Source organism: Tachyglossus aculeatus, chromosome 26, assembly GCF_015852505.1.
Source record: "Tachyglossus aculeatus isolate mTacAcu1 chromosome 26, mTacAcu1.pri, whole genome shotgun sequence".
Classification (NCBI taxonomy): Eukaryota; Metazoa; Chordata; class Mammalia; order Monotremata; family Tachyglossidae; genus Tachyglossus; species Tachyglossus aculeatus.
Window position 1 is genome coordinate 10,341,398 of NC_052091.1, and position 18,243 is coordinate 10,359,640.

The 18,243-nt window shown below is 45.5% G+C and overlaps 1 protein-coding gene across 1 annotated transcript in view; it reads left to right on the forward strand.

Moving 5' to 3' along the window:
* Positions 1-18,243, forward strand: part of LOC119945771 (sperm equatorial segment protein 1-like) — a 68,755-nt gene that overhangs the window by 41,040 nt on the left and 9,472 nt on the right. Inside the window, exon 2 of the mRNA XM_038766943.1 lies at positions 5,522-5,675. Coding sequence (XP_038622871.1) covers positions 5,598-5,675 — 78 coding nt within the window. The 5' untranslated portion in view covers positions 5,522-5,597. The remainder of the gene's footprint in view (positions 1-5,521; positions 5,676-18,243) is intronic.

Sequence of the window (18,243 nt, forward strand, 5' to 3'; positions counted from 1 at the left end):
AGGGCTTGCTCTGGTCACACGGCAGGCCGGTGGCGGGGCTGGGGCCAGAACCCTGGTCTCCTGAATCCCCATTCTGGGATCTTTCCACTAAGCCACGGGCTAATTAACATTTTACCCAATCCTGCTTAGGGATCCCGGTTTGATAAGCCTTGGAACCCCCTGACATCAATCAGTCAAAGGTATTTATTTAGTGCTTCCTGTGTGCAGAGCACCATACTATGTACTTGAGAGAGTATAATACGAGTCGGTAGACTTGTTGGTAGACACGTTCACCGTAGGTTCCTGTCGGTTCAACCTTCACGGCATCGCTAAAATCCACCCTGTCCTCTCCATCCAAATTGCTACCACATTAATCCAAGCATTTCTCCTATCCCGCCTTGATTGCTGCATCAGCCTTCTTGCTGACCTCCCCGTCTCCAGTCCGTACTTCACTCTGCAGCCTGGATAGTTTTTCTGCGAAAAGTTCAGTCCACATCTCCCCACTCCTCAAGAACCTCCAGGATGCCCATCCACCTCTGCATCAAACAGAAGCTTCTTAGCATCAGCTTTAAAGAATTCAATCTCCTTGCCCTCTCCTACTACAACCCAACCTGCATACTTGGCTGCTCTAATGCCAACCTATTCCCTGTACCTCCATCTCATCTTTCTTGCTGCTGACCACTCACCCTCATCCTGCCTCTGGCCCGGAATGCCTTCCCTCTTCATATCTGGCAGACAATCACTCTCCCCCACCTTCAAAACCTTATTAAAGCACATCTCCTCCAAAAGGCCCAACTAAGCCCTCATTTCCTCTTCTCCCAGTCCCTTCTGTGTCCCAGTCTGAGCCCCCACCCTTTTCCTATCCTCCTCCTCCTCTTCCCCTCCCCATTGCCCCCCTTCCTCCCTCTGCCCTACCCCCTTCCCCTCCCCACAACACTTGTATATATTTGTACATATTTATCACTCTTTATTTTATTTGTACATATTTACTACTCTATTAATTTTATTAAAGATGTGTATATAGCTATAAATTCTATTTATTCTGAAAGTATTGACACCCGTCTACTTGTTTTGTTGTCTGTTTCCCCCTTCTAGACTGGGAGCCTGTTATTGAGTAGGGACCGTCTCTATATGTTGCCGATTTGTACTTCCCAAATGCTCAGTACAGTGCTCTGCACACAGTAAGTGCTCAGTAAATACGATTGAATGAATGAAGGAAGGAAGGCATTTGAGTTCAGCTGAAACACCAGAGCAAATTTTCTGTGTATAGACTACCAGCATTACAATTCAAAAGTATGATCATGAAAGAATCCCAACTGAAGAGTTCTGTAGTGGAGGGGGGAATCCTTATAATAACAATGATGGTATTTGTTAAGCGCTTACTGTGTGCAGAGCACTGTTCTAAATGCTGGGGGGGATACAAGGTGATCAGGTTGTCCCACATGGGGCTCACAATCTTAATCCCCATTTTACAGATGAGGTAACTGAGGCACAGAGAAGTAAAGTGACTTTCCCAAAGTCACGCAGCCAACAAGTGGCGGAGCTGGGATTAGAACCCATGACCTCTGACTCCTAAGCCCATGCTCTTTCCACTGAACCACACTGCTTCTCCTTGTCCATCATGTTGACCTATCAGTTGTCTGGGGCAAAACTGAATATTTCTTAAATTACGGGCTTTTATTCTTCTCACTTGAAGGCCACTGATAAGATTTAAGTCACAGAGTGTAGGCTGCCCGTGAACTGGTGAGCTTCAACTTTGGGAAACAGCAGGCTCTGGTTGAAGCAGCGCGGCTTAATGGATAGAGCACAGGCCTGGGAGTCAGAAGGACCTGACTTCTAATCCTGGCCCCACCACTTGTCAGCCATGTGACCTTGGGCAAGTCACTTCACTTCTCTGGGTTTCTGTGACCTCACCTGGAAACTGGGGATTTAGACTGTGAGCTCCATGTGGGACAGGGACTGTCTCCGTCCTGATTATCTTGTATCTACCCCAGTGCTTAGTACAGTGCTGGTATCTAGTAAGTACTTAACAAACACCATGAAAAGAAAAGTGTGCTCCAGATTAAAAAAACAAACAAACCTATAATAAGTATTATGTGGCTGAAGACCTGAAGAAGGTAAGAGAATTTTAACAAACCGTGAGTCCTCAGGGGTTTGCTGTATACATTTTAATGTCTAGGCATACAAATGAACATCTGAGTTCAGGGAAATGTGTGTGTGTACATATTTGTTTTGCCAGTGTCTTCTTCATTGAAGAGTCCTAGCAAATAATCTGCTCTCAATCAATGATATTTACTGAGCTCTGACAGTATGCAGAGTACCGTACTACACGCTTTTGATAAATCATGTGGCAACCTAGCCATTGTGGACACCACTTTCAAGCATGTTAGAAACAGGGGTGCAATCCAGGTGATTTTCCATTTCAATCAATCAATCAACGGTGTTTATTGAGTGCCAGCTGTCTGCAGAGCACTGTACTGTTTAGGAGAATACACTACCACAGAGTTGGTAGACACTTTCCCTGCCCAGAGTGAGAAGCAGCCTGCCCGAATGGATAAAGCATGGTTCTGGGAGTCAAAAGGAGCTGGGTTCTAATCCCATCTCCTCCACTTGTCCTCTGTGTGATTGGGCAAGTCCCTTTACTTCTCTGTGACTCAGTTACCTCTTGCGTAAAATGGGGATTCAGTAAAACTGTTCTCCCTCCTATTTAGACTGTAAGCCCCATGTGAGACCTGACTATCTTGTAGAGCTTAGAATAGTGCCTGACACATACTAAGTGCTTAACAAATACCATTAAAAAAATCCAAGGAAACAACAACAACAAAAAAAATGAGCTTACAGTGCAGGGGACTTATATTTGTATGAAAACCCCCACACCGAGATGTAGGTACCCCAAAATGTTTCATTTCCTTCTTATATTTAGCAGTTTCTTCAGCCATTTTTCAGTTCTTGTCACTTATACTGTGGCTTTATGCAACATTTGAATTGTGTGTGTGTGTGTGTGTGTGTGTATGCAAGACCTGAATGAGCTCATTTGCTAAAAATCACTGTCAATTCAGTAGAAAATAAAACGTGCCACACAGCCTTCAGCTGGTCCAATAACTTTGTTGAGAAGCCATGCACAAGTGAACATTATACCATTTTCACATGGCACCATGCCACTAATCTGTTCCCAGTTCTCATTGTACAAATAAATTCCAATATAAAGTCTGTCATCACGGTTTCAGAGCAGACAACCAGGTCTAGCAGTCAGGCAACTGAATACTTTGCCTGCTATCCCTCGGCCTTTCTTCACGCTGGCAAACTGACTCGATGCCGCCATCTTTAATTTCAATGCACTCAGGTGAGCTTTCAAAGATGGAAAAGTGCCCAAGAGAACTTGGTGAGCCCTTGAGAAGCAGTGTGGCTTAGTGGATAGAGTATGGGCCTGGGAGTTGGAAGGATGTGGGTTCTAATTCCAGCTCCGCCACTTTGCTGCTGTGTGACCTTAGGCAAGTCACTTCACTTCTCTGGGCCTCGGTTTTCTCATCTGGAAAATCATCAATCATCAATCGTATTTATTGAGCGCTTACTATGTGCAGAGCACTGTACTAAGCGCTTGGGAAGTACAAATTGGCAACATACAGAGACAGTCCCTACCCAACAGTGGGCTCACAGTCTAAAAGGAGGAGACAGAGAACAAGACCAAACATACTAACAAAATAAATAGGATAGATATGTACAAGTAAAATAGAGTAATAAATATGTACAAACATATATACATATATACAGGTGCTGTGGGGAAGGGAAGGAGGTAAGATGGGGGGATGGAGAGGGGGGCGAGGGGGAGTCATCATCAATCGTATTTATTGAGCGCTTACTATGTGCACAGCACTGTACTAAGCGCTTGGGAAGTACAAACAGGCAACATATAGAGACAGTCCCTACCCAACAGTGGGCTCACAGTCTAAAAGGGGGATGTACCGCTTCCCCTGAGCGCTCCCTCCCCCGGCTATAATGCGCCCCGCCTCAACCCCCGTCCGTCCCTCTATAACGCGGCCCCCCGAGGAACGCACCTGCGGCCCCGCCCCCGGGAATACCGCCATGGTGGCGGCGGCCAGTCATGGCGGACAGACGGGCGGGCGAACGGAAAATGGAGATTAAGACTGTGAACCCATGTAGGACAAGGGCTGTGTCCAACATGATTATTTTGCATCTCCCCCGGCACTTAGTGCAGTGCCTGGCACATAGTAAGTGCTTAACAAGTGTCACTAAAAAAAAAAAAGTCCAAATGGCATCCCACAGCTCCAGGGTCTGCTCGGCCATTTTGGGCCCTACTAGAATGTCCATTGATGGCCCTCGTGAGTACTGGACACTGAGACCCAGGTGAAAATGCGGGTGTTACATTGTGAGCACAGCATAATGAAATTATGTACCCCATCCCTCAGAAATCCAGACGAATCCTCAGTCGTCATTCAGTCGATGGTATTTATTGAGCGCTTACTGTGTGCAGAGTGCTGTACTAAGCACTTGGGAGAGTATAATTTGACATTATTCCCTGCCCAAAAGGAGCTTACAGTCTCGAGTTTACAGCCTTGGTTCTAGAACATTCCTCTGGGGGAATCCCCAATCCCTGCCATTGCTTCCCTGCCCCCGGCTCACAGGAGCCGTTTCTGAGCCACGGAACTTGGCAGCCAGAGCTGCTGTGAAAGGAGGCTGGCCACTGAAACTCAAAATCCTGGATGAAGTGGCAACTAGTGTCGGATACGGGTTGGAGACAGTTCAGCCAAAAACTGGACAGTCCACCTGAATGGTCACTCTGCACACTCCTAACTTTGATTTTTCAATGCAGTGGCGGGCACCATCACCCATATGCAGAGAAATCAAAAATGGCAGCACGGCAACAATCTGGGGCGGCCTCGAAAGTTTCCCGTGGGCAACGATTGGACAGGGCTGGACCTCGGTGGCAGTCATTCATTCATTCAGTCAGTCAGATTTATTGAGCACTTACTGTGTGCAGAGCACTGCACAGTCTTGGCCCTTGTATAAGGAAAAGAACTCTGAACTTGCAATAATAATAATAATGGAATTTGTTAAGTGCTTACTCTGTGCCGGGCACTGTACTAAACACTGGGGTGGTTAGAAGATAATTGGGTTGGACATAATCCCTGCCCCACATGGGGAGCTCAGTCTTCATTCCCATTTTGCAGATGAGGTAACTGAGGTCCAGAGAAGTGAAGTGACTTGCCCAAGATTACATAGCAGACAAGTGTTCTGATGTGTATATATCTGTAATTTTATTTATATTGATACCTGTTTACTTGTTTTGATGTCTGTCTTCCCCCTTCTAGACTGTAAGCCTGGTGTGGGCAGGAATTGTCTCTATTGCTGAACTGTACTTTTCAAGTGCTTAGTACAGTGCTCTGAACACAGTAAGTGCTCAATTAATACAATTGAATGAAAAGTGGCAGAGCCAGGTTTGGAACCAAGGTCCTTTTGACTCCCAGGCCTGCGATCTGTCCACTAGACCATGCTGCTTGATTGCTATTCATGTTGCATTTAGGCCACCGATCGCCCAGGACAAGACTGTGGAATCATCCTCGCCAGCGCAAAACCCACGTCTGCGGCACCCGTGCCCGATGCCCGATGCCCACTCGCCAATCCGAGCCACCCAGGAACTTGTCATTGCTGAAAACCTGGCATCTGTTGGACCCAAGGTCAGTCTTGTTGCCGAAGTGGCCCCTGGAGGGATGAACCCTTCTTTTTCTGGAAACTTGAATTAGACTTGCTTTCGGATCCCTTCTGGAGGGCAGATTAAAAGTCCTCCTGTGCTCTCAGTGGATGTGTCATGTGCAGGGACTGAAGAGGCAGGTCTGTGACATTGGTTTCTTTTGCCGTGTAGCAAAAATACAGTACAGTAAAATAAAATAGAAAGAAATGAGCCAAACCATCAATACCAATTTTAGGATTCTTTTTTTTATGGTATTTGTTAAGTGCTTACTATGCTTACTATTTGTCCTCTAGACTGTAAGCTTATTGGTGGCAGGGGATGTGTCTATTTATTGTTGTATTATAGTCTCCCAAGTGCTTAGTACAGTGCTCTACGCACAGTAAGCACTCAATAAATACAATTGAATGAATGGGTCATACCCTGTTTTAAGCGCTGGGGTAGATACAAGCTAATCTGGTTGGACACAGTCTATGCCACACATGGGGTTCACAGTCTTCATCCCCATTTGATAGATGATGGAACTGAGGCACAGAGAAGTGAAGTGACTTGCCCAAGATCACACAGCAGACAAATGGCAGAGCAGGGATTAGAACCCAGGTCCTCAGGCTCCCAGTTCCACACATTATCCACTAGAGTACACTGCTTCACTTCTAGCCATCCACCCAACTCATGCTTGAAAAAAAAAAAACCCAGAAGAATGAACTCATGTTTTAAAAACAATATGAGAAACAGTTTAAGAGCATTTTTTTGAAAAGTGGGTTTGTATGTTTTCCTAAAAATAAAGCGAACTGATTTTGGAATAACCCAGTTTCTGATGAATTAATGCAAATTTGAGTCTCCTGAGGTTTGGCAAAAGGAGAATTTACATTTGGGACTCTTAACAGCTCATCCAGTATTTGAAGTACATCTCAGTTTATAGCTCATTGTAATAAAATGAGGTGGTATTGTGTGCGGGTATTTAAATAAGTTTGCTATGTGTCAGGCATACTAAGTTAAGCATTTACTGTGTGACAGGTACTAATCACTGGGGAAGATACAAGATAATCAGGTTGGACACACTCTCTGTCCCACATAGGGCTCCCAGTCTCAATCCCTATTTTACAGATGAGCGAACTGAGGCCCAGAGAAGTGAAGTGACTTGCCCAAGGTCACACAGCAGAAAAGTGGCGGAACTGGGACTAGAACTCAGGTCCTTCTGACTCCCAGGCCCGTACTCTGTCCACTAGGTAAATGCCCACCTTATGGCCAGAGATACCAATAAGCCTTGGTAGTCATGGAAATCAATCTGTGGTATTTATTGAGCATTTACTGTGTGCAAGAATACTGTACTTGAGCGTTTGGGAGAGTCCAATAGAACAGAGTTGGTACACACGTTCCCTGCCCACAAGGAGCTTACAGTCTAGAGGGGGGAGACAGATACTAAAATAAATTTCAGCCCTCAACTCAGTGCTCCCCACATCCCATCTAGGTTGCCCCCTGAATGCCAGGCAAGGAGATTGATTGACTGTACTTTAGAGAAGAAGAGCGAAGCAAATACAGTAACATCTGCCTTGGGAAGCAGCATGACTTAATGGACAAAGTATGGGGCTGAGAGTTAGGAGACCTGGGTTCTAGTCTCCCCTCTGCCACTGCCTTGGTTGGGTGACCTTATTCAAACCATGTAACATCTCTGAGCCTCAACTCATCTGTAAAATGGGGATGATAATACCCACCTCTCCCTGTTATGAGACCCAAGTGAGACCATTAATTTGAAAAATCTCTGTATAAATTTAAGTGCTATACAAATAAAAAATATTATTAGAAATCACCGGAGAGTACTTTGGGTGAGTTCTCCAAAGGACATCTGCTTATTTTTTAATCCAAACTCTTCCTGTCACAATCTGCCACCTGAGGCCCAGGGATTTCTTTATTACTGCCCGATCACTTGGCTGATTTTGTTCTGGTTTTTAAATAACCAGGCATCATTAATGGTATTTATTGAGTGCTTACTGTGTGGAGAGGACAGTACAATAGGTTTGGTAGACCCCTTCCCTGCCCATGATGAGCTGACAGTCTGGAGGGGCAGGCAGATGTTAATAATCAAGTTGTCCCACATGGGGTTTATAGTCTTAATCCCCATTTTACAGATGCAGTAACTGAGGCACAGAGAAGTTAAATGACTTACCTAAAGTCACACATCTTACAAGCGGCGGAGCCGGGATTGGAACCTATGACCTCTGGCTCCCAAGCCCGTGCTCTTTCCACTCAGCCATGCTGCTTCTCTCAGATGCTCTCTGGGCACTGGATGATTCCATTTGTCCTATTTATTTATTTTTGATGCTATTTATGCTGGTCTACATGTTTTGTTTTGTTGTCTATGTCCCCCTTCTAGACTGTGAGCCCATTGTGGGTAGGGATTTTCTCTATCTGTTGCTGAACTGTACTTTCCAGGTGCTTAGTACAGTGCTCTGCACACAGTAAGCACTCAATAAATACGATTGAATGAATGAATGAATGAATAATAAATCATTTATAATATATTCTTTAGAGATATGTACACAAGTGCTTAATGAATGTTGTTAAAAAGACACTCCAACTTGCAAATATTCAAAGGAATATGCCAGAGGTTACTATGTTATAAAAAATGATTTTAATACACACTACCCATCAGCAGTATTTATTGAGTGCTTACGACGTGCAGAGCGGTGTGGCATAATGGATAGAGCACGGGGGCAGATTAAAACTCCTCCTGTGCTCTCGTTGGGAGTCAGAAGGTCATAGAGCTCGGGCCTGGGAGTCAGAAGATCATAGGTTCTAATCCCAGCTCCGCCACTTGTCTGCTGTGTTACTTTGGGCCAGTCGCTTCACTTCTCGGTGCCTCAGTTATCTCATCTGTAAAATGGGGATTGAGACTGTGAGCCCTACATAGGACAGGAACTGTGTCCAACTTGATTTGCTTGTATCCACCCAATTGCATAGTACAGTGCCTGGATCAGATATTTTCCCCTCAAGCCCTGCTTATCTGGGCTGTCATCAGTACAGCAATCAATCATATTTATTGAATGCTTACTATATGCAGAGCACAGTACTAAGTGCTTGGGAACGCACAATAGAAAGGAATTAGCAGACTAACTCCCTGCCCACAGTGTGTTTACAGATTAGAGGGGGACATGGAACGTGCCTGCTAATTCTGCTGTGTCGGACTCTCTCATGCTCTTAGTACAGTGCCCCTTGTTGGGTAGGGACCGTCTCTATATGTTGCCAACTTGTGCTTCCCAAGTGCTTAGTACAGTGCTCTGCACACAGTAAGTGCTCAATACGTACGATTGAATGAATGAAGGAGTGCTCTTAGTAAGCGCTTAATAAATACCTCCGACTGATTGATTGATTGATTGACATACCTTGGCATCTGACTCACAAAATTTCAAAACACCAGTTTGTTTTCCTTCATCACCACTGGAGGGCCGTAGAAAACAATCTCTTTCACAACCACACGAAGTTAAGCAAGTCAAAACTTGCCCGCTGGAGAAGAGATTTAGGAGGTGATTTTTCCCAGCATGTTTTTTCTAGAAGAGCTGGAAAAAAGTGGATTACTTAAACACAAACTCTCTTTCCTAGTCTCTAGCAACCACAAGGATACAATTCAGGGGACACCAGGGGGGCTTAGTGGAGAGAGTACGGGCCTGGGAGTCAGAAGGATCTTGGTTCTAATCCCAGCTATGCCACTTGTCTGTTGTCTGACCTTGGGAAAGTCACTTCACTTCTCTGGGCCTCAGTTACCTCATCTGGAAAATGGGGATTAATACTATAAACCCTATATGGGATCTTGGACTATGTCCAACCTAATTATCTTATATCTATTCCTGAACTTAGTACAGTCCCTCTAGACCATAAGCTCGTTGTGGGCAGGGAATGTATCTGTTTATTGTATTATGCTCTCCCAAGCATTGATAAATAAATAGTTAGACAAATAAATAGCAGATGTATACAGATATATATATTTGTGCTGTGGGGATGAGAGGGAGGATGAATGAAGGAGCAAGTAAGAGTGGCGTAGAAGGGAGTGGGAGAAGAGGAGAGGAGGGCTTCCTCAGGGAAGGCTTCTTGAGGAGATTCATTCATTCATTCATTCACTCGTATTTATTGAACACTTACTGTGTGCAGAGCACTGTACTAAGCGCTTGGGAAGTACAAGTTGGCAACATATAGAGACGGTCCCTACCCAACAGCAGGCTCACAGTCTAGAAGGGGGAGACGGACAACAAAACAAAACATATTAACAAAATAAAATAAATAGAATATGTACAAATAAAATAAATGAATAAATAGAGTAATAAATATGTACCAACATTTTCTAGGCTGTGAGCCCACTGTTGGGTAGGGACCATCTCTATATGTTGCCAACTTGTACTTCCCAAGCGCTTAGTACAGTGCTCTGCACACAGTAAGTGCTCAATAAATACGATTGAATGAATGAATGAATATATACATACATACAAGTGCTGTGGGGAGGGGAAGGAGGTAACGTGGGATGGGGAGGAGGGGGAGAGGAAGGAGGGGCCTCAGTCTGGGAAGGCCTCCTGGAGGACATGCGCCTTCAAGAAGGCTTTGAAGTGGAGGAGAGCACTTATTATGTACTAGGCACTGTACTGGGGTAAGCGCTGGGGTAGACACAAGTTAATCAGGTTGGACACAATCCCTGTTCCACATGGGACTCACAATCTTCATTCCCATTTTACAGGTAACTGAGGCCCAGAGAAGTTCAGTAACTTGCCCAAGGTCACCCAGAAGGCAAGTGCCGGAGCTGGGATTAGAACCCAGGGTCTTCTGACTCCCAGGCCTGGGCTTTACCCATTAGACCACACTGCTTCTCATCCGCCAGCGCTCCCGAATGGAATCAGAGCCTTTCTGTCCTGAGATGTCCAGATGGAGGGACCCTCCCCCTCAAAACACCTGGCTTTTCCAGACCTTGGAGTCTCGGGCCCAGGCTCTGTAGAGACCTCAGCCCCACTGCCTCAGACACCCCCAAATCCACAGGACTGAGGATTTCTGTAGTGAATTCATCTGAGGAATCAAAGAGTTCTTTCTCACGAGCACAGCTGGCCAGAACAAGATTCCTTCTTCTTTTGTGAAATCTGCGGCTAAGATACTTTTTTATGGCCTTTGTTAAGCGCTTACTTTGTGCCAGGCACTGTTCTAAGCCCTGGGGGTAGATACAAGATATTCAGGTTGTACACAGTCCCTGTCCCACATGGGGCTCACCATCTTTAGAAGTAGTATGACCAGTGGATAGAGCATGGGCCTGGGAGCCAGAAGGTCATGGATTCTACCCTCGGTTCTGCCACTTGTCTGCTCTGTGACCTTGGGCAAGTCATTTAACTTCTCTGTGCCTCAGTTACTTCATGTGTAAAATGGGGGTTAAGACTGTGAGCCCCATGTGGGACATGGACTGTGTCCAAATTGATTAACTTGTATCTTCCCCGGTGCTTAGAACAGTGCTTGGCACATAGAGAAGCAGCGTGGCTCAGTGGAAAGATCATAGGCTTTGGAGTCAGAAGTCATGGGTTCAAATTCTGACCCTGCCAATTTCATTCATTCAATTCATTCAATCATATTTATTGAGCACTTACTGTGTGCAGAGCACTGTACTAAGTGCTTGGGGAGTACAAGTTGGCAACATATAGGGACAGCGGGCTCACAGTCTAGAAGGGGGAGACAGACAACAAAACAAAACATATTAACAAAATAAAATAAATAGGATAAATAATAATAATAGAATAAATAATAAATAGAATAATAGAATAAATATGTACAAATAAAATAGAGTATACAAACATATATACATATATACAGGTTCTGTGGGGAGGGGAAGGAGGTAACGTGGGGGGGAAGGGGAGGGGGAAGAGGGGGAGAGGAAGGAAGGGGCTCAGTCTGGGAAGGCCTACTGGAGGAGGTGAGCTCTCAGTAGGGCTTTGAAGGGAAGAAGAGAGCTTGCTTGGCAGATGTTGCGGAGGGAGGGCATTCCAGGCCAGGGAGAGGACGTGGGCCGCGGGTCGACGGCGGGACAGGCGAGAACGAGGCACAGTGAGGAGATTAGCGGCAGAGGAGCGGAGGGTGCGGGCTGGGCTGTAGAAGGAGAGAAGGGAGGTGAGGTAGGAGGGGGCGAGGTGATGGAGAGCCTTGAAGCCGAGGGTGAGGAGTTTTTGCCTGAGGCGTAGGTTGATTGGTAGCCACTGGAGATTTTTGAGGAGGGGAGTAACATGCCCAGAGTGTTTCTGCACAAAGACAATCCAGGCAGTGGCGTGATGGGGGCTGTGTGACTTTGGGCAAGTCACTTAACTTCTCTGTGCCTCAGTTCCCTGATTTGGAAAATGGGAATGAAGACTGTGAGCCCCCCGTGGGACAACCTGATCACCTTGTAACCTCCCCAGCGCTTAGAACAGTGCTTTGCACATAGTGAGTGCTTAATAAATGCCATTATTATTATTATTATAGTAAACGCTTAACACATACCACAATTATTATGATCTTAATCCCCATTTTACAGATGAGGTAACTGAGGCACAGAGAAGTGGTGTGCCCAAGGTCACTTAGCAGTCAACTGGCAGAACTGGGATTAGAACCCAGGTCCTTATGACTCCCAGGCCTGTGCTCCATCCACTAGGCAACATTGTTTGTTAGCCAAATACCCAATGTTCCATTCAAACTTTCATACTGATGTCATGAGGTTTTCCTTCTTAATCCTTTTTACAGTCCTCTGGACTGTAAACACTTCCTTTAGACTGTAAGTTTGTTTTGGGCAAAGATTGTGTCTAATTACTGCTATATTGTATTCTCCCAAGTGCTTAGTACAGTGCTCTGCACACAGTAAGCACTCAGTAAATACGAATGATTGAATGAATGAATGGGCAGGGGATGTTTCTATTAACTATGTAGCAACAATGTACCAATTACAAGACAAAGCCCCCCTTTTATTCTGCTACTCTCCCCTCCCCATCACCCCGACTCACTCCCTTTGCTGTACCCCCCACAGCACTTGTGTATGTATGTCCATATTTATCATTCTATTTATTTATATTAATGATGTGTGTGTATCTAGAATTCCATTTATTTATAAGGATGATATTGATGCCTGTTTACTTGCTTTGTTTTGTTTTGTTGTCTGTCTCCCCCCTTCTAGACTGTGAGCCCGATGTTGGGTAGGGATTCTATTTGCTGCTGAATTGTACTTCCCAGGCGCTTAGTACAGTGCACTGCACACAGTAAGTGCTTAATAAATACAATGAACGAATGAATGTTGTATTGTCCTCATGAATCATCATCATCATCAATCGTATTTATTGAGCACTTACTGTGTGCAGAGCACTGTACTAAGCGCTTGGGAAGTACAAGTTGGCAACATATAGAGACAGTCCCTACCCAATAGTGGGCTCACAGTCTAAAAGGGGGAGACAGAGAACAAAACCAAACATACTAACAAAATAAAATAAATAATGAATAATGAATGAATGTTGTTATTGTCCTCTCCCAATTCCAGTCCTCTTCAAGAATAAATCAATCAATCAGAGCTTGATAAGCATCGTGGTTTATTGGAAAGAGCCCAGGCTTCGGAGTCAGAGGTCGTGGGTTCTAATTCCGCCTCTGCCACCTGTCAGCTGTGTGGTTTGGGGAAAGTCATTTAGCTCCTCTGTGCCTCGGCTACCTCATCTGGAAAATGGGGATGAAGCCCGTGAGTCCCGCGTAGAACAACCTGATGATATTGTATCTACCCTAGCGCTTAGAACAGAGCTTGGCTCAAAATAGACGCTTAACAAATGGCATCAACGTTAAATCGCACAGCACGCACTAGGCCTGCTGTGAGGGGAGGAGGCGGGGGCGGGGCCGAGGAGCCGGAGCCCCGTGCGCACGCGCACTGAGGGGCGGGAGGCTGGAGGGGTGTGTCATGAAGCCGGGGCTCCGTGCGCACGCGCAGTGGCGGGGCCGGGAGGTGGAGGGGCGGCCAAGAAGCCGGAGCTCCGTGCGCACGCGCAGTGCCGGCGCCAGGAGGCTGGGGGGGGGGGCAACCAGGGAGCCGGAGCTCCGTGCGCACGCGCAGTGGCGGGGCCGGGGGGGGGGGGCGGGGGGCCAATGAAGCCGGAGCTCCGTGCGCACGCGCAGAGGCGGGGACGGGAGGCTGCGGGGGGACGGGGGAACCAAGGAGCTGGGGCTCCGTGCGCACGCGAAGGCGGTGAGCACGTGCCTAGGGCGGAGGGGTGGGCGACGTCTCGCGCGCGGCGGGTAACGGTTACCAAGGTTACGGAGCCTTTGGGCGCCCGCGGGCCCTTGTCGCATGGCGGTGCGCTCGCGAAGATGGCCACGAAGCCCGTGGTCCTGCGGATCGCGCTGCCGCTGCTGCTCTGGCCCCTGCTAGGCTCGGTGGAACCGAGTGAGTCAGCGGGGCCTCGGGCCCCGTCGCGTCGTTTTTTCTCACACATTCCTCAAACTCCTCACACGCCCCGTGGCCGCCCCCGCCTCAGGGCCCCGTCACGGGCCGTGGGTGTCATTGCTTCGCAGGGGTTATTGCACCCTCTTTCTCCACCTCATAATCATTCATTCAATCCTATTTATTGAGTGCCTACTGAGTGCAGAGCACTGTACTAAGCTCTTGGGAAGTACAAGTCGGCAACAGATAGTGACGGTCCCTACCCAACAACGGGCTCACAGTCTAGAAGGGGGAGACAGACAACAAAACAAAACGTGGACAGGTGTCAAAGTCGTCAGAACAAATACAATTAAAGCTAAACACACATCATTAACAAAATAAATAGAATAGTAAAATAGAATGGTAAATATGTAATAATAATAATAATAATAATAATAATGGCATTTGCTCAGCGCTTACTGTGTGTCAAGCACTGTTCTATGCACTGAGGGGGATACAAGGTCATCAGGTTGTCCCATATTCATTCATTCATTCAATCGTATTTATTGATTCAATTGTATTCATTGAGCGCTTACTGAGTGCAGAGCACCGAACTAAGTGCTTGGGAAGTACAAGTCGGCAACATAGAGAGACGTCCTACCCAACAACGGGCTCACGGTCTAGAAGGGGGAGACAGACAACAAAACAAAACATGTGGACAGGTGTCAAAGTCGTCAGAACAAATAGAATTAAAGCTAAATGCACATCATTAACAAAATTAATAGAATAGTAAAATAGTAGAATAGTAACTATGTAATAATAATAATGGCATTTGTTCAGCGCTTACTATTCACCAAGCACTGTTCTCAGCACTGGGGGAGATGCAAGGTCATCAGGTAAAATAAATTATAGATAGGAGGGAGTAATAGAGTACAAAAATATGTATGTACATGGATGGGGAAAGGGGAGACTACCCAAATGACTTTGTTGTCATGAAAGTACTTAAGTGGCATTTGGGGGCTTATGAAGTGGGGAGATTAGAAATTAATTGGGAAAGGCCTCAATCAATTAATAGCTGTTATTGAACACTTTCTGTTTATAGAGCACTGTACTAAACACTTGGGAGAGTATAATAGTAGTGGTAAACACAGTCCTTTCCTTCAAGGAGCTCACAGGCTAATGGAGACACAGACATTAGGGAGGGGATGTAATTTACAGAGAACTTAGAAGATGGGGAGATCAGTGGACTGTGGGATTTGGGGGAGAAAATGAGGAGTTGGATTTGGGGCATAGCAAACCGGCGGTCCCGGCAGCAGATGGTGTCCAACGTGCAGCAGTGGGGCAGTATTGGAGATGTCTTTGAGAGTGGAGAGATTTGTGCCAAGTGCAGTGATTCAGGGAGCCACATTGTCACAGGGCCTGAAAATGGACTGAATGAAGAGTAGATGAACAATATCCCCCCAAATCAGTAAAGCTCTGAGTCTAAAGCTTAAGATTTCTTTTGTTAATTGACCTGAACCGCTTCAGGATGAGCCAACAATTGAATTGTTAAGATATAAATGGGTCCATCTCCAATGGTCGGACGAACAGTAGAAAATATTGAATAAGACCAAATGATTACAGGCCCTCTTTTAAACAAGGAAAAGAACGTGGTAGATTCTTCTAAAGTTATCTAACTTAATTTTGCTCTTCTAAGGAGTTTGTTAAATTGGATTTAACAACTGTGAAGTGATGAAAAAGTAGTTCTGAACTTTGTCCTTCTCACATGTTTCTAAATAATATCTGCAATTATGAATATTTTTATTAGAATGTGAGAAAATGAGACCAAGCTAGATTAATCAGTGTCTTCCTTTACATCGTTTTCTCTCTCTATAAAAATGGACTTTATTCATAATAGGGGTTTTACGATATTCATATGTAATACAGCCTGTTCCATTTACTAGTGTGGGTTCATTCATTCTTAGTTCTCTTGTCCGAGAGAATTCTAGATTGTTCCTTAGAACAGGATTTGAGGACAAAAATCTAGGTTATTTGGGAGGTTTGTCAGTGGACATTTTCCCTTTAAATGAAATCAGGTCTCAGAGTGACTACTTCCAGGTGATTTTTTCAAGCTTAGTTTCGTAGAGGCAGGTATAATGTAGTGAGAGAATTCAGATGTATTTGCAGGAGCAATTTTAATGGAAAATTCAATACTAAGAAAAATGTGATTCTCTTAATGTTATTTAAGCAGTAGCATCTAATATCTTTTATCTACCCACCCTCTCATAATTTAGAGAAGCAGAGTGGCTCAGTGGAAAGAGCAGGTGCTTTGGAGTCAGGGGTCATGGCTTCGAATCCCGGCTCTGCCAATTGTCAGCTGTGTGACTTTGGGCAAGCCACTTAACTTCTCTGTGCCTCAGTTCCCTCATCTGTAAAATGGGGATTAAGACTGTGAGCCCACCGTGGGACAACGTGCTCTCCTTGTAACCTCTCCAGTGCTAAGAACAGTGCTTTGCACATAGTAAGCACTTAATAAATGCCATCATTATTATTATCTTTCTTGCACTTCAAACCCACCTGCTTGGGTTTAGTGCCCTGAGAAGACAAACTCTCACTTACCCCATTACTGGGGCACGTTATTAGTGAAACCAAAATTGCAGTAGTCAACTCTCCTTCATTTCCTTTCTTCCAACACCCTTTTTCACCCTCTACAATTGGTTTCTACCCCTGAAAACTCTAATGACATCCTCCAAGGTCATCGATGGCCTCCCCACTGAATCAAATGATCTCTACCCAATCCTAATCCTCCTTGACTCTCTTTGACACTCTGGACTACATTCTCCCAGAAGTGCAATCAAATCTTGGTGGCCAGTTTCTCCCGGTTCTCCTTTTGCCTCTCTGGCTGCTCAGTCTCTTTTGTGGACTTCTCTTTCAACTCTGAAACAGGCTCTCTCCTGGTTCCTCTATTCTTCTTAAGTTATATCCACTCCCATGACTCCCCCTCTATGTGAATGACTCCTTAATCTTTCATCCTGGCCCTGACCTCAGTCCTTCACTTTGCAGTCTTGCAATTCCTCTTGCCCAGAGGGCAACTTCACATCTCATCAGCACTTTAATGCAATATGTGGAAAAATTGATCTTATCTTCCCTCCCAAATCCTCTCCTTCACCTAACTGTCTCATCCCGGTTGGCAACCCTAGCATCCTCTTTGTTTTTGAAGCCCACAACCTTGGCATTGTTTCTGACTGCTTTTCCTCTTTCAACTCTCACAGTCATCTTGTCACTAAGTATTTTCAATTCCTTATTCCCCCCCCCCCAATCAGTTTTTTTTTTCCTTTCCATCCTAACAGCCACCATCGTGGTTTAGGGTTTGTCGTATCCTGGCTTGTCTGTTGTATCAACCTTATCAGTGGTTTCCCTGTCTCCAGCCTCTCCCCTCTCAGTACATACCCCACTTGATTGCTCGTATCAGCTTTCTAAAAAGTTCTTCCAGAGTTTCTTTCCTCCTCCCCTTAAAATCCTTCAGTGGTTACCCATTTCACTCTTTTTCAAGCAGAAACTCCTGACCGCTGTTTTAAAGGCACTCGAACCAACAGGCCCCCAAACCTGTTCTGTCTCTTCTCTCCTCCTCCATTCCTCCCAATCTTCTGTTCTCCCTGTGCCTCTTCTCAAATCTCCAAATCCTGGCTCCTGCCCTCCCCCTACTTCAGTCTCTCTTTCCATTCAAACCCACCAGATTTCAGCTCTCTTCCCCTCTTCAAAGCCTTTCTGAAATTCCACCTCCTCCATGAGACTTCCCTGATGATGAATTTTTCTTCTCCCCACTTCACACTGCCCCCCAACCTTCAACTCAGTAGTTTTACATCACCTCTGCACAAACACACTAATAACCTCCCATCACATTTTTGTATGAATTGATTTACTTTACTGTTGAAACATTTCTCCTTCATTAACAATAATAGTAATAATAATAATATGTTGAGTGCCTACTATGTGCCAAACACTAGTTTAGTTGCAGTATACTTAGATTGCAACATGGCCTAGTGGCAAAAGCACTGGCTTGGGAGTCAGAGGTCATGGGTTCTAATCCAGCCTCTGCCACTTGTCTGCTGTGTGACCTTGGGCAAGTCACTTAACTTCTCTGTGCCTCAGTTACCTCATCTGGAAAATGGGGATTAAGACTGTGAGCCCCATG